At 36.3% G+C, this 24,420-nt stretch overlaps 3 protein-coding genes across 3 annotated transcripts; 1 reads left to right on the forward strand and 2 right to left on the reverse strand.

Moving 5' to 3' along the window:
* Nucleotides 1–18: 18 nt before the first annotated feature.
* LOC106447320 (LRR receptor-like serine/threonine-protein kinase FEI 2) lies at nt 19–4,007 on the reverse strand. Its single transcript, XM_013889217.3, has 14 exons — nt 3,822–4,007; nt 3,174–3,391; nt 2,946–3,081; nt 2,786–2,857; nt 2,631–2,702; nt 2,350–2,421; nt 2,146–2,217; nt 1,983–2,054; nt 1,757–1,845; nt 1,484–1,636; nt 1,062–1,394; nt 745–990; nt 536–669; nt 19–451 (listed from the first exon to the last, which is right to left on the reverse strand). The coding sequence occupies exons 2-14, from the start codon at nt 3,268–3,270 to the stop codon at nt 233–235; spliced, it is 1,767 nt and encodes a 588-aa protein (XP_013744671.1). The 5' UTR covers nt 3,271–3,391; nt 3,822–4,007; the 3' UTR covers nt 19–232.
* A 2,306-nt stretch (nt 4,008–6,313) lies between these two features.
* Nucleotides 6,314–8,038, reverse strand: LOC106447321. Its single transcript, XM_022701423.2, has 9 exons — nt 7,797–8,038; nt 7,664–7,698; nt 7,475–7,580; nt 7,371–7,397; nt 7,165–7,292; nt 7,040–7,085; nt 6,903–6,958; nt 6,660–6,792; nt 6,314–6,570 (listed from the first exon to the last, which is right to left on the reverse strand). Exons 3-9 carry the CDS (start codon nt 7,517–7,519, stop codon nt 6,529–6,531), a joined length of 477 nt encoding a protein of 158 aa, XP_022557144.2. The 5' UTR covers nt 7,520–7,580; nt 7,664–7,698; nt 7,797–8,038; the 3' UTR covers nt 6,314–6,528.
* A 9,844-nt stretch (nt 8,039–17,882) lies between these two features.
* On the forward strand, nt 17,883–22,507 carry LOC106448885. The gene is made up of 10 exons (XM_013890710.3): nt 17,883–18,004; nt 18,139–18,196; nt 18,267–18,301; nt 18,384–18,489; nt 18,577–18,603; nt 18,682–18,812; nt 18,906–18,951; nt 19,037–19,092; nt 19,177–19,336; nt 19,420–22,507. Exons 1-10 carry the CDS (start codon nt 17,922–17,924, stop codon nt 19,444–19,446), a joined length of 729 nt encoding a protein of 242 aa, XP_013746164.1. The 5' UTR covers nt 17,883–17,921; the 3' UTR covers nt 19,447–22,507.
* The last annotated feature ends 1,913 nt before the right edge of the window (nt 22,508–24,420 follow it).

The raw sequence follows: 24,420 nt of genomic DNA on the forward strand, positions 1-24,420 counted from the left end.
AAAACTACAAACATGGAGAATATAATTGAAATTATTATTCAGATTCTTCTTAAGAAAACATAACAGTGTTTCTACAATGGACATATACATTTTAGTTTCATATTCAGATCAAATGAAAGAGTTTAACCAATTCCAGAAAACGTACCAAAAAATACAAAAAGATGAATTGCCCGAACCTTTTGATGTGAAACAGGAAATCGAATTGAGAAGAAGAAGAGACTTATGAATGTTATCAATCGGAGCTGGAATCGTAGAACTCACTAGGGCAAGGAGTCATAACTTCGGACTCAAGTAACTGGACGACTCTATGCATTGTGGGACGCTCGTCTGGACTTGAAGAGACACACTTTGTTGCTATGGATAGAAGAGCATCAAGAGACTCTGTCTCTACTCCTTGACAGCTTCTATCAACGATCTCCCGTGCACGGTTCTCGCTGATTAAGAAGTTTAGCTGCAAGATTTTATGAAAACAAATTAAATCTTTCACTTAGTCAAAATATTGTTTAGTACCAAAGCTGGACCTCGTTATGCTTACCCAACCAACAACGTTATAGCCTTTCTCGATGAAGGAGGTATCCGTGGGGAGTTTACCGCTCAAGACTTCCAGAACCAAAACTCCGAAACTGTATACATCTGTTTTCTCTGTAGCTCTACCACTTTGCATATACTCTGCAACCACCACTCATGGTTAGGTCATATGACAGAGTAGAAATCATTACTGTTATTACTAGTGCAATTAAGTACCTGGAGCCAAGTAACCGAATGTGCCTGCAACAATGGTTGTAATATGAGATTCTTCGTCTTCTAACAGCTTGGCAAGTCCAAAGTCTGATACTCGAGCCTCAAGATTTCCATCGAGTAAAATGTTGCTTGACTTTATGTCACGGTGTATAATCCTAGGAGAACAATCATGATGCAAGTATGCTAACCCTTTCGCTGCTCCTATTATTATATTTACTCGTGAATCCCAATCCAGCTGCTCGCCTCTCTCTGCACATTTAAAAGATTTTCACTCAATAGAATCATACTTCTTGGGTGAAGATGAAGGCTGAGGATTTTACCATGAAGAGCTTCATCAAGGCTACCACCAGGAAGGTAATCATAGAGGAGAAGTTTTGATGTGGGTGAATTGCAGTATCCACGTAGATTCACGAGGTAACGGTGTTTGATGCTTCCAAGAATCTCAAGCTCCCTTTCGAAAAACCTATCAAACCCTTCGTTTAACTTTACTATTTTCTTCAGCGCAAAAACATTGCCATCCTCCATGTCGAGTTTGTAAACTGTTCCAAAACCTCCACACCCTATTATATGCTCTTCGTTAAGAGCTTCCAGTTTCTTGATTATGTCTTTAGAAGCATATGGCAGATCTCCATGGAACATCACGATAGACGCACCTGTATAAACAAAACCGTCTCTCATGGTGTCAAGTTTGAGAGTAATATATATAACCGAGTTCCAAATTTTTTGAGGCTGCATGGCTCACCTCCACTGACATCTATGGCAAGGCTTTTACTCTCAACTCTTCCAAGCTTTTTATAAAGAAAGCATCCCCAGAAACCCATGAGCGCCACTAGGAGCAACCCACCCACAGTAGCTGATGCACTTATAAGCAGCTTAACGGTTTTACCTCCTTGGCCTATATATGGGAGACCAAAAAGCGAATTCATGTCACAAAAATTTCTACAGAATAGTAAAATCTAAGCTATAATTCATATACCCTGACAAGCAAATTGATGAAAACACAGCTAATTTTTACCTGCCGTAGACCCAGTAGAAGAGTTTCCCCTGTCATCTAGGCACACCACATCAATTTGTTTTCCACACAAGTTAAGATTTCCAATGAAGCTGCAGAGAGTAATGCATTCAATTCAAGGTTCCGTTATTTTCAAAGCTAGCAACATGGTGCTGTTGTGCAGTCACGAAAATATAACTGTTTTGCCAGATCAACAGAAGAGAAAGAGGTAAAGATGAAGTATACTTACGAGTCCTTTGAAAATCGGGCGAGTAAGCTATCAGAAGGTATTTTTCCCTCCAGAAAATTGTTTGAGACATTGCTTCAAAAGAAGAATCAACTAGTTAACAACAATGACACTAGAAAGATATACACATGGCTGCAAATACGCAAGTTAAGTCTAGCTCACTCACAAAGTAGTCAGCTTCTCCAACTGCCCAAATGAAACAGGGATAGCTCCATTGAGATTGTTGTTTGAGATGTCCCTTTATAAAAAGAGAAAAAATCAGTTTAGTAGTTCAGAAAAATTCAAATCATATGCCCATTTGATCTGAGTGAAGCCCTAGCATAAACACTCATCATTATATTCTAGAAGGAGAGGGAGAAAGACTGCGTACAGATCTTTAAGCGCAGACAAGTTTCCCATTTCGCTTGGGATTGTCCCAGTCAAGTAATTGTTCTGCAAGTATCTGCATGCAAACAATTTCAAACAGGTTTCTGTAAGCCAGCTAAGCTTTTAACTGAAAAATAAATAGGTTCATCACCACTCACAAGACAACAATCTTATACACACAATAAAGTCAGTTGTCACGAAAATTCTATTAATTTAAGAAAACAAAAAAAAAATCTCAGAAATGAAGTGTAACTAGCATAAATATTGTTATGGGAAAGCACTTACATTCCCTCCAATGCTGTGCAATTTCCCAATGCTGCAGGTATTGAGCCATATAAAGCGTTGTTATGAAGCATTCTGCGATACCAAGGGAATACAGAAACGTTATGCATGGGGGATACTCTAATCAGAAATAAAATTTAAATAAGGTTGGCACATACAAAAGCCTCAACTGATCCAGCTGTCCAAGCTCAGGAGGTAAAGGTCCCCTTAACGTCTGATGATCAAGATTCCTGCGCACAAGAAACATTAGGGATGAGCAAAAGATGCAGCATATACTAACGAAAAAGTAGTTAAAACCAAACAAGTTTCAAAACTTACAAGGCTACAACTCTTTTTGTTTTAGAATCACAAGTCACTCCCTTCCAGTTACACGGATCAGGATCCTCTGGTCTCCACTGACTGATGCCACCATCAGATTTAGAAACTCCACTTCTAAAACTCACAAGCGCCTCACCTAGTAAAAGAAAGGAACACAAAAGATTTATTATAAATTATTGTCAAAACACAAACTACGGAAGAGATTTGAAGGAAACAAATCGGATGTACCATCAGGACTAAGCGCGTCATTAACAATCGTCAGTGCACAAAGAAAAGTGATGAAAAGAAGCCTTGAGCAGCAGTGGTTCCTCACACAGATGCCCATGGCAGCGTTCAAGCATAGTGATTGCCAATCATCTGAAAGAACAACCTTCAGAATCCTCCCCTCGTATCATATACTCAGTGATGCTCTTTCTTTCTTGAAGAAACACAAAGAGACTCGACTCCTGAGGATAAAAGTATCATTAGATTGTATAACAACAATAACAAGCAGAGCCCACCCCTTTCAGTAACAAGACTCAATCAAAACAAGATTCCAGATTCTTCTTCTATTGACCTCAATTACGCATCAAGCTTCCCACAACATCAATTCAAAGATCATTGCATGGCTCTCTCTCATCTACATCTACAGCACTCAGAGGCTGCAACAGTGAGGTAGTCCCAAATCGGATCAAATCCATCTCCCAATTTTCCAGAATTAGAAATCGAAATTGCAATTCTAATCAAATGAACCTAATAAACTCCCTCCCTCTCTAACGAGAAGCTAAAATCTGACTATCATCGCAGTCACAGCACAAGTAGAACTCTAGCCGTAGAAACAATCTTAAAACGAAATCGAGATCGATTCACACACTCTTTTGGGAGATCAACACGAACCTGAGAATGGATCCGCGAGGAGGAAGGAGGAGGAAGACGACGAAGTTGAGCTGTAAAGCAAACACTTTACGACTTCACAAAAAATAATCTGACTTTTTTTTTTTTAATTTAATTTTAATGAGAGAGAGTGAAGAGAGAGAGTGAAGAGAAGGAATCGGCTGGTTACGTACGACCCAATGAGAGAGGCGAAGTGGAGTTCACACGTGCTGAGCCGTGACTTCCCGCACGTGTCGACCGACGCTTTCTATGGAAAACCCAATAATGTTATTCTTCACGGGGCTAGAGCTTGTTGGGTTTTGGGGGGGGGGGGGTGGGTCTGTTAAGTATAATATGGGCCCAATAAGCCCATAATTATAAAACCGGTTAACAATAGCAACTAGCAACCGAGAAACTGAAATATTAGAATTTAGAAATGGTTTTCCTGTTAAAGTGACAAAAAAAAAAGTGTGCGACTCTTGTGCACAAAAAAAAAAATGTGCAACTCACATTTTTGTATCTTAAATTTGAAAATTTTTTCTGTTAGATGACAAATTATGCGACTTTTTTGTTTGAATTCTAATTTGTCTCTGTTAGCAGATAAGTTGGCAAGAATATCATGATTCTGGAGCTCTTGGTTTTGCATTCGCTTTGTATTGTAGGTGATTGAAATCTGGCGATGTGTTGGGAAGCTTACAAAAGCTCAAAAAGAGTACATGCTTGATGAAAAAATTAAATGGACCTAAACTCCTGCTTCATTGTTGTATTTGTGAATTTTGTTTTCATCCTATAGCACATATAATTAGTAGTTGCAAATCAATTGGAAAACTGAATAACATGGATTTTAGATAGAATCTAGCAAAACCATAAGTCTAAACACCAAGAGAGACATCATATATAACACACAAAGAGCCAGAGCCAAAACCACCAACAAATTATCCAACTACATATAGTCACAAGACTCTCTTATTACAAAATCGCAAGACTCTTTATCTTATTACAAAAGAAAATCTTCTTCATACGCTCTAGCTCTTCCTTGCAAGAACCTGACAAGCAAACCAAAAAAAAAAAAAAAATTAAGGAGACTGTTTGAAGCATTTATCGAACTAAGGAACCCGAAGTATTTAAGTACAAATTAAAAAAAAAATAAAAAAAATAAAGCTACAAATTAACCTCAGCTAGTTTTTCCTCGAATTTTAGCAATTTGTTAACGAGGTATTTCAGCTCATCCTGAGTCAAATCCGCGACGTTGATGCTAGCCATAGCCTTCGTGAGAGACTCAACTTGCTCATCAGCACTGGATCTACCCATCACATAAAAATGTTGTGTTTATATACCTGAGAGTAGGGACCCTTCTATTTATCTCACTGTTAATTGGTTTTATAATTATATGCCCTTATTTGTTACGACCCAACAGACTAGTTTAGAATGATCGTCCTCAACAGACCCATATTAGGAGGATTATTCTTCAAGATCCTGGTTAAGATAATCCTCATGATATTAATGGTTTTCTTCATTAGTTCGCTTTGGACATTTGGGGTTTCAATCGGGTTTCGGTTTTATCCAATCGGATTTCGGTTATTCGGGTTTATAAAAATCAGTCCCATTCGGATTATATGAAAGTTAACCGGTTCGGGTTCTATCGAGTTCAGGTCGGGGTTAGTAAATCTTCAAAGAACAAGTACAACCCGATATACTTTCGGGTTAGAGTCCCAATCGATTATTTGGTTTAAAAGTACCTGATTTATACTTAATTTGTAACCAAATATAAGTAAAAACGGTTCTTCGGTTTTAAAGTACCTGATTTGTACATATTTTATAATTAAGACATAAGTAAAACCGATTCAAAATAAGAAAGAAACATCAAACGTGATCATTTAAAATCAAACGAAAAGTAAACATATTTATTGATTAAAAAGAAAAAACCAAATAAATAAAAGTATAAAACGAAAACTAAGTTCTAATGAGCTGAGAAACGTTATTCAATGAAAACAAAACTAAAATCTAAAATTTATCTAAAATTTCAATCCTCAACTGTGACATTCAACTATCAACCTTCGTATAATAGAAAATTATTTTAGATGTTCAATAATATATTGATCAAAAAAATAAAATAGGAGAAAAAAGTAGGAGTCGTACTCGTTTGAAGTATATCTGTGTGGATTGACTTGATTGATAGAATTCTTGTTTGTTTTGATGTTCTTATATTCTGTTCATTTTGATCAAAAAAAAATATATATATTATGTTCATCAGGGGACTGTTACCCCTAATCTTCTTAATCTTTTTGATTGGTTGTTATACATTTATTACTGAAAGCTGCAAGCACGGGCAATGATGGTCACAGTTTTTGCTAAATATACTAATTAAGGACTCCAATAAGGTGTAACGGTTTAAGATATCACAAGGACGATAAAAAGATTTGATTTTTGTGAGTTTAATCTGCTGGAGGCTGGTAGAATTAAATATGTGGATTTAGACTTGAAGATTGAGGGTATTTTAGGCAAGAACAAGTAGATGGGCTTGAAGAAGCAGATATCTTTTAAAAACTTATAGCTTATAATCGTAGTTTGCAAACTGGAGTCTAGAGTCTAGCAAAGAGAACACAAGTCTGTAGATATAATCACATCACCAGAGATTTTAAAACACAAGCAACCATAAGTACATAGTCTTATAATTATTCAAGAAAAAAGAGTCAATCTCTGTCCTGTGCCCCCACAAGAAGGATTATGTTCAGTCACAGAGAGCCATGGTTGTGTCCAAGGAGATTGATTCCTAGATGATCCAAGAAAAAAAAAAGTTGTCAGAAGAGTAAAAAAAATTCAGAATCAACACAGTGGATAATAAAATATATATTTTTCTACCTTGCTGACTCGGGCGGCATGTTTTATCTTGTCCATCTCTTGCATTACGTTCATAAGAGCACGCGTTATATCAAAGCCCAACACATACAGCTCAGCGTAACTCATACCGTCAAGCTCTTTACCAATCATTCGTCTGTAATGAGCACACACACACACCCAATCAGTGAAAAAGACAGGCACAAGCAGCAGAAAATAATATATTTAAAAGGAGGAGGGAGGGGGAATGAATGTTTGTTTACATACTGGCTCAAAAGCAGCAGTCTCTTCTTCTCGATCTTCAAAGACTCGATGGTTAACATCTGCAAGAACATCAGACAATATATGAGAGGCGACAAGACATGAGAGGTGAGAGAATATGGGCAATGAATATCGATACTCACCAGTTCTTCATGGTCATGACTATGCTCCTGTTGGCTGTCTTGAGGGCTGTATCCACAAGAAGATCGGTGATGATTTCATCTTTAGGAAAGAAAATTTGATAATAGCTCTAAGCCTACTTAATTACCTGAGGCGGAGTTCTCTAGACTTGTTCCTCACAGCTGTTCTTCTTCTTGACAGACGCGCTTGATAGGCCAAATCCTCTTTCTCGAGTTTGTCAGTCCAATCCATCCCCATAACAACGCTCTCCACAATCTGAAACGAGATGATGATGTCAAAATCGGTATATACAACAAACAGAAAAAAAAAAAACCAATGATCAGAGATCTATACCTGCATGGTTGCGAAGTCATAATAGGCCTGAAACAAAAGGTAAGGAGGGCTTATTAAAAATCAAACCTATATGATTGGGAAAAAAAAATAATAACAAACACAACCTTGTCGGTTTGTTCTTCCACAACGACTAAACCCTGGTTTAGCATGTTTTCAATTGAAGATAGCTCAGAGTAGCTCAGACCATTGAGCCCCTCACCATTCAGTTTCCTATAATGGTTTTCCAATAAGTCAAAAAAGAAAGGGGAACCGAACAAAAAAAAAAAAAAAACAAGGGGTTAAAAGAGTCTTACTCGTTGGGAATCTGTAACAACTTGATCTCCTCCTGCTGTAAGAACACACGCAACAAAAAAGATTCTTGTAAGAATGAATTAAAAAAAAAAAAAAAAAAGACAAGTCTTTTGTAATTGAAGGTCGAGTGCATACCAATTCTTGGATAGCTTGAATATACTGGAGCCTTTGTTGTACAGAGGTGCGTGTACATCTGTGGAAGAATAAGAACAAAAAGTCAGTCTCAATTGAATTATCTGAGAGCCAAATCAAACCAAACCCTAAGCTAGGTCAGACTCTAGGATCGAAACCAACAACAAATAACTAATTCAGACAAGTCTTTTGTAATTGAAGGTAACGATGTTTGATGCTTCCAAGAATCTCAAGCTCCCTTTCGAAAAACCTATCAAACCCTTCGTTTAACTTTACTATTTTCTTCAGCGCAAAAACATTGCCATCCTCCATGTCGAGTTTGTAAACTGTTCCGAAGCCTCCACAGCCTATTATATGCTCTTCGTTAAGAGATTCCGGTTTCTTGATTATGTCTTTAGAAGCATATGGCACAGTTATTTTTCCCTCCAGAAAATTGTTTGAGACATTGCTTCAAAAGAAGAAAGACTGCGTACAGATCTTTAAGCGCAGACAAGTTTCCCATTTCGCTTGGGATTGTCCCCGACAAGTAATTGTTCTGCAAGTATCTGCATGCACACAATTTCAAACAGGTTCCTGTAAGCCAGCTAAACTTTTAACTGAAAAAAAAAAATAGGTTCATCACTCACAAGATAACAATCTTATACACACAATAAAATCAGTTGTCACGAAAATTCTATTACTTTTAGAAAACAAAAAATGTGTGAAGTGTAATTAGCACAAGTATTGTTATGGGAAAGCACTTACATTCCCTACAATGCTGTGCAATTTCCCAATGCTGCAGGTATTGAGCCATATAAAGCGTTGTTATGAAGCATTCTGCGATACCAAGGGAATACAGAAACGTTATGCAGGAGAGCATAATCTAATTAGCAATAAAATTAAAAAAAAAGGTTGGCACATACAAAATCCTCAACTGATCCAGCTTTCCAAGCTCAGGAGGTAAAGGTCCCCTTAGTTTGTGATGAGTAAGACTCCTGTGCACAAGAAACATTGGGGACCAACAAAAGATGCAGGATATACTAACGAAAAAAATAGTTTGAACCAAACTTACAAGGCTATAACTCTTTTTGTTTGCGAATCACAAGTCACACCCTTCCAGTTACACGGATCAGGATCCTCTGGAAACTCCACTTCTAAAACTCACAAGCGCCTCACCTAGAGAAGAAAGGACCAAAGATTATTTATAATTATTGTCAAACACAAACTATGGAAGAGATTTAAAGATAAATATCGCTGTACCATCAGGGCTAAGCGCTTCATTAACATTGGTCAGTGCACAAAGAAACGTGATAAAAATAAGCCAGCGGTTCATCAGACAGGCGCCCATCATGGAACCGTACAAGCACAATATAGTTACTGCCAATCATTTGAAAGAAGAATCTTCCCCTCGTATCATATACTCAGCTGCTCTGTCTATCTTCAAGAAACAAAAAGAGGCTCCTGAAGATAAAGAAACTTCTATCATTAGATTGTATAACAAGAACAAACAGAGCCGTAAGAAACTACACTGAACTATATAAGCTTCCAGATTCAGGATGACCATTTCAAATCAAGATGTGGAATCCTTATAAGTTTTCAACATTAGCCGAAACCAGACTACTAAATCCTCAATTACACATCAAGCTTTCCCACAGTATCAATCCACAACCATTGCATGGCTCTCTCATCTACATCTACAGCACTCAGAACAACAGTGAGGTAGTCCCAAATCGGATCAAATCCATCTCCCAATTTCCAGAATTAGAAACCGAAATCGCAATTCTAATCCAATAAACCTAAACTCTCTCTCTAACGAGAACCTCGGGGCAGCTAAAATCTGACTATCATCGCAGTCACATCACAAGTAGAACTCAAGAGTCAAAACAATCTTAAATCGAAATCGATTCACACTGTTTGGGAGATCACACGTAAAGGAACTTAGAAGTCTGAATGATTTCTTGTTATTGAATGAAAACGATTACAACAGGTTTTATAGAAGCTTAACAACTTGAAATAGAAACTAAAGGAGAAATACTAGGAAACAAACTAAGAACGAAACAAACTCATTCAGCTCCGATTATTACGCTTGACTTATTCAAACTTCAGACTTCGTCAATATCCAACAAATCCTCCCCTTAAACTGACAAATCTCTCACCGTCAGTTTAATCTTCAATCCTTCGAACTCCAAGCAGCATCCTAAGTTTCTCGAACTGGTCAAGCTTGATAGGTTTAGTCAGAACATCTGCAACTTGTTCTTTTGTTCCACAGAAGACCAGCTTCATGACTCCTTCATTCGACAGGTTGCGTAAGTAATGGTACCTCACATCAATGTGTTTGGTTCTTCGATGCATAACTGGATTCCTGGACAACTTGATTGCTGAGTTGTTGTCACACATAATGTCCACGCATTCTCTACTTACAGCATTCAGCTCCTGCAACATGCCTCTTAACCAGACACAATGACACGCTGCAGACGTTGCGGCTACGTACTCTGCTTCAGTAGAGGATAAAGTGACAATGTCTTGCTTTCTTGAACTCCAACAGATTGCTGCTCCATTCACCATGAACACATACCCGGAAGTACTTTTTCTGTCGTCTGTATCCCGAGCATAGTCGCTGTCTGTGTAACCCAGTAGCTCCATGGTTGATGATCTTCCATAAAAAACTCCATACTCCATCGTCCCCTTTAAGTACCTAAGTACTCTCTTTCCAGCCATCATGTGTTCTTCTCTAGGGTCTGCCATGAAACGTGCAATCAAACATACTACAAACATCAAGTCAGGTCTCGTTACCGTAAGGTACATAAGGCATCCCACGAGTTGCTTGTAGAGTGTTGCATTGACTCCTCTGCTTCCTTCTTTTGTGATAATGGTACCAGGAACCATTGGATTCTTGACTGAGTTACAGTTCCACATATTGAACCTCTCAAGCACTTCCTTGGTGTATTTCTTCTGGCAAATGTGTATCCCCTCACTGCTTTGGTTTACTTCAACTCCAAGAAAGAACTTCATTTTTCCCATATCAGTCATCTCGAACTCTTTCTGCATCGATGACTTGAACTCTACGCATAACTCCTCATCATTTCCAGTGTAGATTAAGTCATCGACATACACACTTACCACCAGAAACTTGTTTGCTGTATGCTTGAAGAACATGGTGTGATCGTAGTTGCTTTTCTGAAACCCAGCCTTCTTGAAATAGCTCTCGATGCGACTAAACTAGGCTCGTGGTGCCTGTTTTAGGCCGTATAGAGCTTTCTTCAGGCGATAGACTTTATCTTCCTCCCCTGCTTTGATAAACCCTTCAGGCTGATCGACGTAAACTTCTTCCTTGAGCTCACCGTATAAGAACGCGCTCTTCACATCGAGCTGAAAAACGCACCAACCTCTTTGAGCAGCCAGAGCAAGAAGACTTCGTATTGTATCCCAACGAGCCACAGGCGCAAAAACTTCAGTGTAGTCGATACCAGCCGTCTGAGAATACCCTTTGGCGACTAAGCGAGCCTTGCATCTTTCTACCTTTCCTTCTCCATTCAGTTTCGTTTTATAAACCCACTTGACACCGATCTTCTTGGCTTGAGGTGGCAAATCCACAAGTTCCCATGTGAGGTTCTTCTCGATGGATTTAATCTCTACTCTCATAGCTTCCCTCCATCGTTCTTCTCTCTCAGCATCTTGAAAGAAGATAGGGTCATCGTTGCTTACATAAAGCGCAAAGTTTATCAAAGCATCTTCATCACTGACTTCTTCTCCACTCACACAGTTTTCCATCCAAACCGGTTGCCTTCTTGCCCTTCTTGACTGTTCTCCAGGTTCATTCACTTGAACCACATCTCTTGGAGTTTCTTCAACCTCCTCTGTTTCTACCTCTGCTTCAGTCTCTGCAGTTGCGGGGTCTGCTTCATCATCAGTTTCATTTCCTTCAGCGGCTCCATCATCTCCCCAAACAAGCCCTTCTTGTTTTGATGTATTCAGGTTCCAGTCCCATTTAGCACCTTCTTCAAATATGACATCTCTGCTGATGGTAATCTTCTTTGAGACAGGATCATAGAGCCTATATGCTTTGGATTCCTCGCTTACTCCTAGCAGAATACACTTGTGGCTTCGATCGTCAAGCTTTATTCTCTTCTGGACTGGGATATGAACGTGAGCAACTGATCCAAAAACTCTGAAGTAACTGATCGTTGGTTTGGTTCCCGTCCATCTCTCTTCTGGTACACTGCCCTTTACTGCCTTTGTCAGACTTCGGTTTAGAATGTGTGCAGTCCATCTCGCTGCATCAGGCCACAAGAATCTTGGCAACTCCTTCTCTGAGAGTAAGCAATGTACCATATTCATTATCGTTCGGTTTCTCCTCTCCGCAACGCCGTTCTGCTGAGGAGTGTACGCTGCAGTCAATTGCCTCTTGATGCCGTTGTCCTTGCAGAATTGGTTGAACTTGTCAGAACAGAACTCGCCTCCTCTGTCTGTACGTAACCCTCGAATCACTGTCTTAGCCTCTTTCTCAACCAGGTTCTTGAAGACTTTGAATGTTTCAAAAGCTTCTGATTTCTTTGTAAGGAAGTAGATCCAAGTTTTTCGTGAGTAATCATCAACAAGGACCATCAAGTACCTTTTCCCACTTTGAGAGGTTGGAGTGACTGGTCCGCATAAGTCAGTGTGAATCAGCTCCAGTTTTTCAGTCGCCCTCCACTTGCTTTTCTTTGGGAATTTGCCTCTTTGTTGCTTTCCCACGTTGCAGACAGTACACACCTTCTCTTCATTCTTCATGTCCGGTAAGCCTTTCACCAACTGCTTCTTTTGCATAGTTTGAATGGACATGTTGTTGAGATGTCCTAATCTTCTGTGCCACAGGGAAGCCAAGTCTTCTTCCTCCACCTTCAGACACTTCTCCGAGACCGACTTTCCCTTTGCATAGATCAGAAACATCCGGTTCATCGTCATCTTTGTCTCTACGATCAGACCTCTCTGGCGGTGATAGATTCTACAGCTCCCATTCTCAATGATGAACTTCAACTTCTTCTCCTGAAGTTGCCCAATGCTTAGCAGATTGCTGGTAAGGTTTGGAATGTAGTAAACATCAGTTATGACTTGTGTGATCCCTTCGACTTCGATTCTGATGTTACCCTTTCCTTCCACCGCCAGTCTTGAGTTGTTTCCCAAACGAACCGAGTGTTTGAAATCTTCTTTCAACTCTGTAAACCATGATTTTTCACCCGTCATGTGGTTAGAGCACCCAGAATCAAGGAACCATACCCTTTTTCCTTCGGTCTTACTCATGTCTGCATGTGCCATCAGCAGTAGCTCCTCCTCTTCATCAAACTCAGCGTAGTTTGCCTTCTCGGTGCACTCAAAGGAGTAGTGCCCCAGTTTCCCACAATTGAAGCAGTCAATGGCTGATTTATTCACATAAGATCTGCCTCTCCCACGTCCTCTGTAGCTGCTTCTTCCTCTCCAATTTCCTCTTCCTCGAGCTCCTCTAGGCTCGTTCTCCACTTTCAAGACTTGTTCTTCACTCTTCTTCTCAGTCACCTTGCTCTCATGTATCTGCAACGACGCCTGCAACTCATCTACCGTGAGACTGTCAATATCTTTGGATTCTTCGATTGAACAGACCACGAAGTTGAAATTTTCGGTGAGACTGCGAAGGATCTTCTCAACAATCTTGACATCATCAATATTTTCTCCACAATTCTTCATGTCATTGGTCGTCTCCATGACTCTTCCAAAGTAACAGGCTACCGTTTCTCCAATCTTCATCTCCAGTATTTCAAAGCTCTTCCTGAGTCTTTGAAGTTGTGCTCGCTTCACTCGAGCACCTCCCTGATGCTTCACTTTCATCGAATCCCAAAGTTGCTTAGACGTCTCCTTCTGAGTGATGGTTTTCAGAATGGTCTTGTCAATTGATTGAAACAAGTAGTTCTTGGCTTTGAGGTCTTTGAGCTTTGCTTCTTCAAGGGCTTTTTGTTGTGCTTGATCAGGGGCAGCAACGCTTCTCAGATCCTCGTATCCTGGATCAATGACACACCAGTACTCCTTGGAGCGCAGAAGGTTCTCCATGAGCAAACTCCAGTGATCGTAATCTCTGTCGAACTTTGGAACCGATGGTGTGGTGAAGTTCTTGTCTGACATCGTCTTGGTAGTGTTTCTCTCTTTGAACACTCACTGTATTTGCTCTGATACCAGATAAAGGAACTTAGAAGTCTGAATGATTTCTTGTTATTGAATGAAAACGATTACAACAGCTTTTATAGAAGCTTAACAACTTGAAATAGAAACTAACGGAGAAATACTAGGAAACAAACTAAGAACGAAACAAACTCATTCAGCTCCGATTATTACGCTTGACTTATTCAAACTTCAGACTTCGTCAATATCCAACAACACGAACCTGAGAATGGATCCGCGAGGAGAAGACGGAGGAAGAAGACGAAGTTGAGCTGTAAAGCAACACTTTACTTCACAGAAAAATAATCTGACTTTTTTTTTTGTAATTTAATGAGAGAGAATGTGGAGAGTGAGAGAAGGAATCGGCTGGTTACGTACGAGTGTACGACCCAATGAGAGTGGCGAAGTGGAGCTCACACATGCTGATCCGTGACTTCCCGCACGTGTCAACCTACGCTTTCATTAAAAGGAAAACCCAATGTTATTCTAGATGGGGTTAGACCTTGTTGAGGGTTCCGTTAAGTATCAATATGGGCCTAAAAGCCCATATGTATAAAACCGGTTAACCGTAGTAACCGGGAAAAATTAGAAGTGGTTTTCCTGTAAATGACAAAATTAAAAAATTTAACTCACATTTTGTATTTTATTTGAAAATCTTTCCAAGCATATTTAAAAATGCCTTATCTGAAACCAAATCCTGTTAAATTACAAATTATTTGACATCTCTCTTCTGTTTGAATTCTAATTAGTTTCTGTAAGCAGATAAGTGGACTGATGAAATATTTGAATATGGTTGCAAGCAAGGTTTTGAAAACCGGACCGGCCGGTCGAACCGGTCCGACCGTGACTCGTTAAAGAAGCCGAGTCCGGTTCGGTTTAAAACCCGGATTTGATAAAAACCGGTGAAACCGGCTAAAAACCGGTAAAACCGGTGATCCGGTTCAACTTCAAAATCCGGTTCAATAGTAATCAACATATAATTAAGATATTTTCAATTTTTATTAAAATATAATATTTCATAATTAATTTTTAATTTTTACTATTTAATTTTTATTAAAATATAATATTTTATAATCTGTCCAGTGCTACCTGATGGTTCTCGTAGTCGACACCCACATGTCTAAGGATCTGAGTAATCACTGCACCAAACCCACATGCACTGTTCTTGGATTTGGTTATTTTCCCTTTGTATCCTGCTAAGTTTGCGGCCAGCACCGCTCCCATGTTGAAGGCAGTAGCAGGTGGGAATGTAGAGTTTCCAAATGCCGGTAGCAAATGCCTCACACCTTGGTACAGGAGGCACAACTCCCATTGCGTGACTGATGCGGCTGTAGTTGTTCCGTATAGCAATGAGCCAATGAGGCGTGTGGCATATCTCAGTACCGGATTCCGGATAAGTGATTCCTTTGCGTGAGAAGATCTATAAACCTCTATGCCAATTGTTTGCCAGAAGTCCAACAGCTCCGAGGTCCAATAAATGCCACATGTTCTCTCCCCTGCACTCAATCCAAACTAATCCAAATAGCTTTAAACTCTGATTAGTTATACAATTAACACATTTTATTTGATAGATTATTACTTTCCTCTTGTTAATCTAATATTTATCCGTCTTAAACAACTATTTTCCTTTTGAGTGCTACTATCTTCATCTGCAGATAAATCTGCAAATCTAATAACAAAAAAAATATATTTAAGAAAATCACATGTATCTTAGCACTATATAACAGAAAAGTGCATAAATGTAAATCGATTAATAGTCTTTTCAAAAAAAAAAATGTAAATTGATTAACAGTAATATAACATGTAAAATGACGTCAACATATAAGACAGAAGAGTGATAATTTGCATAATAATTATTATGATTAACTAAAATAGTTTTATTAACAATTGACATTAATCTAGTTATCTATGTCATTTTCACGTTATTCAGTGGTAAGAAGATGACCTAGCCTTTCTTTTGCCCTATAATAAACATAATAACCAAAACTTCTCTGTGAATAAAATTCAACTCAAAAAGATTGAAAGTTTTCTGAAAGAAAATATCAAAATACTCACGTTCGTTGTCTATTTTTTCTTCGTAAGAATAAGCTATTGAGCCAACAAAAAACAGATTTATAAGTAAGCAATCTCTTTTCTGTTTGTCAAAGAAAAAAAGTAATAATCTACTTTTAAATCATTTATATAACATAGTCTGTAAAAACTTATTATTATTTTTTTATTATTATTTTTTTTTTTTGTAAAAACTTATTATTACCTCAACTGTTTTTGACAATGCTTTGATTTATATTCGTTTTTTTTGAAGAACTAAGCTGAGGAAATTCAATTGACATCTACACTGTAAATCAAGCAAAAAAGAGTAATTATAAAAGTGTATCAGTTTTCTGAACTTAAAGTGTGTACATTTTCATCAAAGTGTATGTACCTTTTCATCCATTAGGATAGCTTTCATCCCGAGAAAAACTTCAAGTTTATGTTTGGGATAGTAGTCCCAGATCCGAGAGACCGTACTCTGATTTTCCATTTTTTAGATGAATTGAATGACATCTTCAACCTGAGTTCTGCACAAAGAGAGAAAGGATTATTTATTAGAGAATAAGAGAATAATTATTCTAAGAAAATTGATAGAAAACAAAACATAAACCTGCAGCAGAGGTTTTAGAATTGACGATAGTGAAAAGAGAGAGAGAGATGAAACAATGGTAAAAAAAGAGAGATGAATTGATGGCGAAAAAGAGAAAGAAAATAATATTTAAACTAACTTTGTTCAAGAAAAAATAATATGTAAACTAACTTCATGGTTGATCGTGTGATGATGATGATGATGATGATGATGGTGGTAAGTTGAGAATAATTAGGAAATTACTTTGTGTGATAAAAACGTGGGTAATTTATCCATGTTTTTTTCTTTTTATTATTAAATTAATTTATAGCAAATATATATAAGAATTTTTAAAATATAATTGACAAAAACTCGTAGAAAGATTGATATCAAAATTCATATTAATAAGCGTAGAAAAGGTAATAATAATAATTGATTATGGATACACATGGGTGAAAGTAGTTCTTCATAAAAACGTGACGTATATTATCGTTGCAGGAAAACTAAGATCCATAACAATGGAACTCTTACTTTTTTATTATGTGCTGTAGACACGATGCAAGAATGCAATGATTGTTTGTTTTATGTAAGCTTTGCCCTGGGCACAATTTAGAGAAACACTAACCTTGAATTCTTGATCGTAAAATGTCAAAATTTAGAGAATTCTTTGAAGATACGATACTTGTGTCACATATACAATATATAGAAGAAAGTAGATTAATTTATGTAGGAGATAATAAAATAGTTTCAAAAATTGTAAGTTAACGTGAGTTTAAAAAAAAAAATAGAAATATAGGTAGTTGAAGATTTACATTGCAGAAAAGTAGGAAAAAAGAAATTTTAGTTTTAATAAGACTTCGCGTGTGAGAGAAAAATTCAATTGTTTTGTTTTATTATTTTTGAAAAATTTTCCGCATGTCAATTGTTTTTTAAATTTGTTTCTAAAACTTTTCCACATGGCAGTATCTGATTCGCCAGGCGACTTGCGCTTTAATATATAAGAATACCTAAAAGTTTTAAGTTTTGGATCATAATTTATATATATATTTTAGGTTTTAGATTCAGAACCAATTCGACCGCTTTACTTGCTCATGCTATTAGACAGTCATATGGCTATGTCATTGTTATAGCATGTCATGTCACGTTAATTTGGTGAAAATGATTGTAGAAAAATATGATTGTAGAAAACTTTGCAAATAATATCTAGAAATTTTTACTGTTGGTCATGGATATCTGCTTGATTCTAAATATTCATCTATCTAAAATACTTGTTTCTTTTCTAATATTGCTTTTTCATTTATTTTCTTGACGGAGAAATGAAATAAAATACAAATATAAAAATAGGGTTTGAGAGATACTTAGGGGACTTAACTTAGGGCATTATGCGAAAGTGGAAGGGGATCGTGAAGACTAAACTGATTGGGAAACGGAAGCTCGAGACGAGAGAGATGTCCACATCCTTGAGGTAATCTAATCTCAAATCTTTCTCTAGCTTAGGGTTGGTTTCGTTGTTGTTGATTTGGTTATGGTCTGGATCCTAGAATCTGACTAGCTTAGGGTTTGGTTTTGTTCTCACCTGACTCATTTGTTCATGTACAGAACTACACGCGGCTCGGAACAACGAAGGCTCCAGTGTCTACAAGACATCCAAAAATTGGTAACACCTGACTCGATGATGTTCATTTTAAATTATTATTCTTACAGTATTTCCTGTGTCATTCTTGCAGCAAGAGGAGATCAAGTTGTTACAGATTTCAAACGAGTACGACTCCTACTTCTTTCCCTCATTTTTTTTTCCGCTTCTTTCTTGAAGCTTATAGAAACATTTATTATTATTATTTCAGGAAACTGAATGGTGTCGGTCTCGACGATATGAGCTTCACCGAGCTGGCTTCACTTGGAAGTATGTTGGATGAGGGCTTCCGCATTGTGGACGAACAACTAGACAATGTTGGGGTTTTTTTTGTTTTCTCCAATTCATCTAGGTTTGACTACGTACTCTTGTTTAATAATAACCCTTCCTTCCTTTTGTTTCAGGCACACGAGGAAATAACAACCAAGCAGGTAAAGATAATCATCTTGAGTTCAAAGTTTTAACCCTTTTTGTGTGTAATATATCGATTTTGACACCCTCCATTTCAGCTTTTTGAGTACGATCTTATGGGGGGACCGGACTGGACTCAAAGAATAGAGAAAGAAGATTTGGCCTACCAATCCCTTCTAGCGGGGAGAAGAGTAGCTTTGAGGAACAAGGCTAGAGAATTCCGCCTCAGGTAAATGATAAAAAAAAAAAGAGGCTAGTTTTGTTTATGATGCCCCCATGCATGTTCACCTCTTCTTATACATATTGCTTCTTCTGGATTCAGCCCTCCAGAAACCCAACCTTGGCGTAGCGATGACCCTGAAAGATTGGTGAGTTTATATGCCCCCATATTCTCACCTCAATGTCCCTCTGTCCCTCGCCTCACATTAATTGCGTTTTGTCTTGTTCTTGCAGAAGTTGGACATCGACTCTCTGGAGATGGAGAAAGAGAGACTACGTCTTTTCAACCAGTATGTGAGAATTTTCTTTAATTTTTTTTTTTTTTTTTTGTTCCTGCTTCTGTCTTTTTCATTGTTGGAAAGTGCTCATTGCAGGAGAATGCTTGGTAAAGAGCTTGACGGTATGAGCTACTCCGAGCTGTTCGTGTTTAGCTTTGAGATATCGGGCGCTAGTAGGAAAGTTGTGTCGATGAAGAAGATAAAACGTGACGAAGAGATGGGGAAGACAAAACGTCCAAGGCCGTCGGTCAACAAGGTTTATCGGCTCTATTTTTTTCTGAATTGTAAAACTGTATCTCTCCTTCTTTCCCTGACTATTTCTTTTTCTTGTTCACAAAGGAGCCAATCTCCCCGGGACAGATATGATGGTGGTGGCAGGTTCTCTTCGCTCGTGACAACACTAAGAGATTGGATATAGTTTTGTTTAATATGTCTTGTGACGTGGCTACTATTATGTACTTGGATAAATTTTTATGGTTAGTTCTGTCACTTTGTGTTATGTCTCTATGGTGATACGATGAAACTAAAGACTTTTGCTAGACGAAAAGGCGAAATTGATAGACATCAGTGGAAATATATGATAACTGTGGTAATGAAATAGCAATGAAAAAAATAAAATCCTGAAAAGGTAAAAAAGGTTATAAGTTGATTTGGTAACTGTTCACTTGTTTCGCTTGAGTGAAAGATTTTTTTTTATTTAATTACACTTAAATATATAGAAATAGATTGTTAGAGATTTAAGTGATTTTTTACAACATCTAAATGATCATTGCAATTGTTTGGTGAACAATTACAACTAATTAAATGAAACATTCCAACTATTACTACAAGAAAATAAGCATATTATGACAAATTGTGAATCATCACAATCTTTGGTGATGAATCTTTGCAATCTTTAGTGATTAATCATTGCAATTGTTAATGATTGTGGTTTTTAAGTGATAAACCATTGTAATTTTTGGTGTTAACCATTGAATCTTTTAGCCAAGCATTTCAATATTTGATTGTCAACCATTGCTTGCAACTCTTAGTTCTTTATATAAAGAGTGGTGAACACTAACAAATCACAACTAGAAAACCACAAAAACTATAAATAGATCATCAAAAATCTTTGCAAAACACATATAAAAACAGAGAAATCTATTTATTATTCTTATATCTTAACCTATGAGTATTTATATCTTAATAGAACATCGACTTCAAGAAATAACTATTAAAAACCCAATAAATGACATCAATGAGTTTTAAAAAAGGTAAATCCATAATTTATCAACTTAATTAATTTTATTTAATCATTATGTTAGTTTAATATAATAATTGTTAGAATTTTATAAGAATTTTTCCAAAGAAAAAGAAAAAGAGCTGGTATGAGCAGACCCTAGAAGAAGAAGAGACAATGGATAAAGAGATTCTAAACAAACCTGATAAGCCCATGGAGAAAGAACGGAGGAGGATCCTGATGCAGAAAAATTCTAGAGGATTTCTCCTGATAAGCCCATGGAGAAATCATACTTCTTGGTTATGGAATGGAAACCTATAAAGATGAATGTTGAGGATTTACCATGAAAAGCTTCATCAAGGCTACCACCAGGAAGGTAAATATACCGAGAAAGAAAGTTACTTGTAGATGTTGTCAACATCAACATCAATATACTAATTTTTTTCTTTTTTCCTTATATTATGCTCAAAAAGTGACATTTTCTTGTATATTGGTTTTATCTCCTTTCATTGATCACTCTTTTATCACAATCGGACATTAAAAGAGTTAAATAGATAATACATCTTAAATTGAATTATAGATAGAACATTTAAAAGCACTAAACAAATATAAATGAAAGATTTAAGAGATATATGAAACATACTCATCTTAGTCATCAGCTACAAACATCAGTCTTCAAGCGAAATACATTATTTTAAACATTTCAGCTTACAAACAACAATAGTCACTCATCTTATTTTTCATATGAAAATAAATTATTCTTTAATACTTTCAACTACAAACCTCGACCGCTATCTAAGCTTGATTATTATTAGAAAGTTCATCACCGAATCTTAGCAGACTGTTGCATAGAGCTTTAAGCTCATTGTGAGACAGAGTTGCCAAATTTATGTTTGTCAACACATAAATTTTTTGAAACATATGATCAATTTTGGTAATGAAAAGATGAGTTGTTGTTGTTTGTAACGGAAATATTTGGAATAATATGTTTTATTAGATTACAATATTTGTGCACAAAAAACGACTAAGATGAGTACTCGGTTATTAATATATATATATATAATCAAATGTTTGATCTACAACTCTATTATCTTAAAATTGTCATCATTAATATGCTAAGTTTTCCCGCCCGTATAAATTTATATATAACCACCTCTCTCGCATGTCTAAATTTATATAAATTCAACGCTTAAACTCATAGCGACTTGTTTCTTCTTCTTCTTCCCCAAAGCAAATCAAATACCACTCTTTTCTTCTTCTCCATTTCTGTCTCTTTCTCAACCATGAGCAACGCAGTGTTTGGTCAGCACACTTGTTAACAAATCTGTCAAAGTTTCCATCTTTCATCTGACTTTCACTTTTTTTTTATCAAAGTTTACATCTTTACGGTTTTGAATCTTAGGCTTTTTTTTCCAGTTTTGTTGAGGTCATAGACAGATTTGTTAACCATCAAGCTGAGGCCCCAATAGTCTCTCTCCACAGAGCTATTGCTTTGGTCCAGCTTGAAGGTGTGAATGAACTGCAGATGAGTGTTCTCCTCAACCGTGTGAATGTACTCCTCGCTGACATTCATTACATACTTACAATGATGCTTGAGGTTTCTTTTTTTTTTTTAATAGTCATTTTGAGACCTGTTAGTAAGCTGTTTGAGACTATGTTGTTTATTGTTTTCCTAGTATGCTTACAAAGATACAACTCTTATGCTCTTATATGATTACTATGTTTATGAGTTTACTAAAGTTCTCAACTTTCACGATAACTTTCCGCCAGAAAGTAAAAAAAAGATTAAAACTTCCTTTAGAGCTTAACAGGAAACGCTGAAGAAAGAACGAATGAGCAAATCATAAGCAACAACTATTCAGAAAACCACTACTCGATCGGTTTCAGCTTTAGCTTTTGCACAAAGACAAAAACTTTAATTAGTCTATCAGGATCCAAATCCTACTAGAAACCCTAATTAATCAGTCAATTTAGAGAAAATCGCGTTCACTGTTTACAGCACCGAATAGACATAGACCACTGGGATGTTTTATCTAGGAATCATTAAGTCTTGTAGTGTGCTTACTTCTGAAAAAGGGGTATATTGAATATTAATTTCGTTAGATAGTTTACCTAAGTGAGCAGCTTGGTTCATTTTCCTTTAATTTGTATATGATGTTTAGTGGGTGCTATAGCTACATGCTACTGAACCAATCAACTTCAAGAAGCCTCTAACAGCTAAGACGTGGAGTTATTTTGGTTGTATCACCCGTATTTAATTTTAAACTATATAACTATATAAGTAAACTTATATTAAAATAAATTCACGATTAATCTAAACTAGACCCTGACCCGCGCGCCAGCGCGGATATGAATTTTTGGTTTTTGGTTATTTATTTAACTAAATTATGTATTTGTAATATTTGATGTATTATATTCACCAAGTAAATAATTTTTTTGGCATCTTAAACCATCTATTTATGATGAATATTCGATATCATATACAAAATTGAACAAATAGACGTAATTAGAGGATTGTAGACGATATATAAAAACAATGGTTATTAATGTAAAATATGAAAAAATATTATATCATGACTTAGTATGGCATAAAATATTATAAATTAGTTATACATATTTACAGAAAATAAAATGATTTTTAAACTTCTATGAAAAAATTAACATATAAAAAAAGGGTGACGAATTAGTCATCAAACTGTAAATAATTTCATAATTTTGTTAATAATAAATTATTTATAGTCTTTGTTTTTCGTCAAGATAATTATTAAATGTCCATAACATTAATATGTTAAAAGGCCATATTATGAAAGCCCATGTTGTAACCGTTTTTTTTCGGGAAGTGTAACAAAAAAAAAATTATCTTTAACTCTTCGTTTTATTTAAGTTCTGTGTCGATAAAAGATTAAAAAAAATTTCTCTATCTTTTTCAATGTTCAATTTGAAGCTTATTATGCGAAAATCATACGCAAATATAGACAATTGGTTGAAATGTCTATATCTTTATATTCTTCTAAATTTTAAATTTATTGTTTCCTCTTCTGCAAGCAAATCAATTACCGAAGTAATAGATCAATTGGTTGGAATCAAATATATTCTTATAAGTAGTGTAATTATGGTTACAGTTTCTATATTTAATAGGTACATTAAAGATACGACATTGAAGATATTATGTTTTGATTAATAGAAGATATTTGATTTTGAGTTTGTATTTATTGATTTGTTTTTTATAAAGCTTAGAAAATCAGTGGGATGATTGGTTGGTTAATACATCCTATAAAGAAAACGAAAACTATAGGTGGTTTGACTATTGTACATCGATAGATGCATGATGTCAGTTGACTATATAAAACTTGAGCATGATCATTTCAAACTAAAGTATAGGTAGATTATATGCATTTGTTATATTGTAGTTAATATATTTTAAATATTACATAAGTCAAGTGATTCACGTTTTCGTAAAAATAAAATTAAAGTTCATTATTGGGCCATACTCGTCCGTAATAAGCTACGTTAAATATGATGTATTTTTAGGTTCATTTAATGACATTAAGTTTAAATTTCATTAAGGAAAACTCATTAATTTAACTGGAAAAGACAAACATTAAAATAGGTAGGTTCATTTAATGACATTAAGTTTAAATTTGATTAAAGAAAATTCATTAATTTAACTGGAAAATACAAGCAATAAAATAGGTAGTTTAATTTAATTCTCAGTGGCATGGAAGTGTAAATAAGTTAGAAAATTTAGGGGTATTTTTTAATGGGTACTTCTTTTTTAATTATATAGATGGAAGTTCTCACGACAAATTGAATTTCTTCCTCAGATTCCTAAAAAATGGTCAAAACCTCCATGTCTAATGACCAACCATAAGCCAGGACCCCAAAAACAATTATCTGCAATCGACTTAAATAATCAGATATATAGATCACATATTCACACAAAGCCGGTGTCGTAGCTCTTCCGAAAATGAACGAGCCACAGGTGCAGGCCATGCGGCTGCGCACCCTCATGCTCTGCGAGGAACTCTCACTTCCGTGGATACGTCATCTATTTACATTCCTCTCTTTTATCAATCATTTCATGCATCTTTAAACCCAAATTAAATAGGGAAAAAATAACA

The sequence above is a fragment of the Brassica napus genome, chromosome C4, assembly GCF_020379485.1.
Source record: "Brassica napus cultivar Da-Ae chromosome C4, Da-Ae, whole genome shotgun sequence".
Taxonomy (NCBI): Eukaryota; Viridiplantae; Streptophyta; class Magnoliopsida; order Brassicales; family Brassicaceae; genus Brassica; species Brassica napus.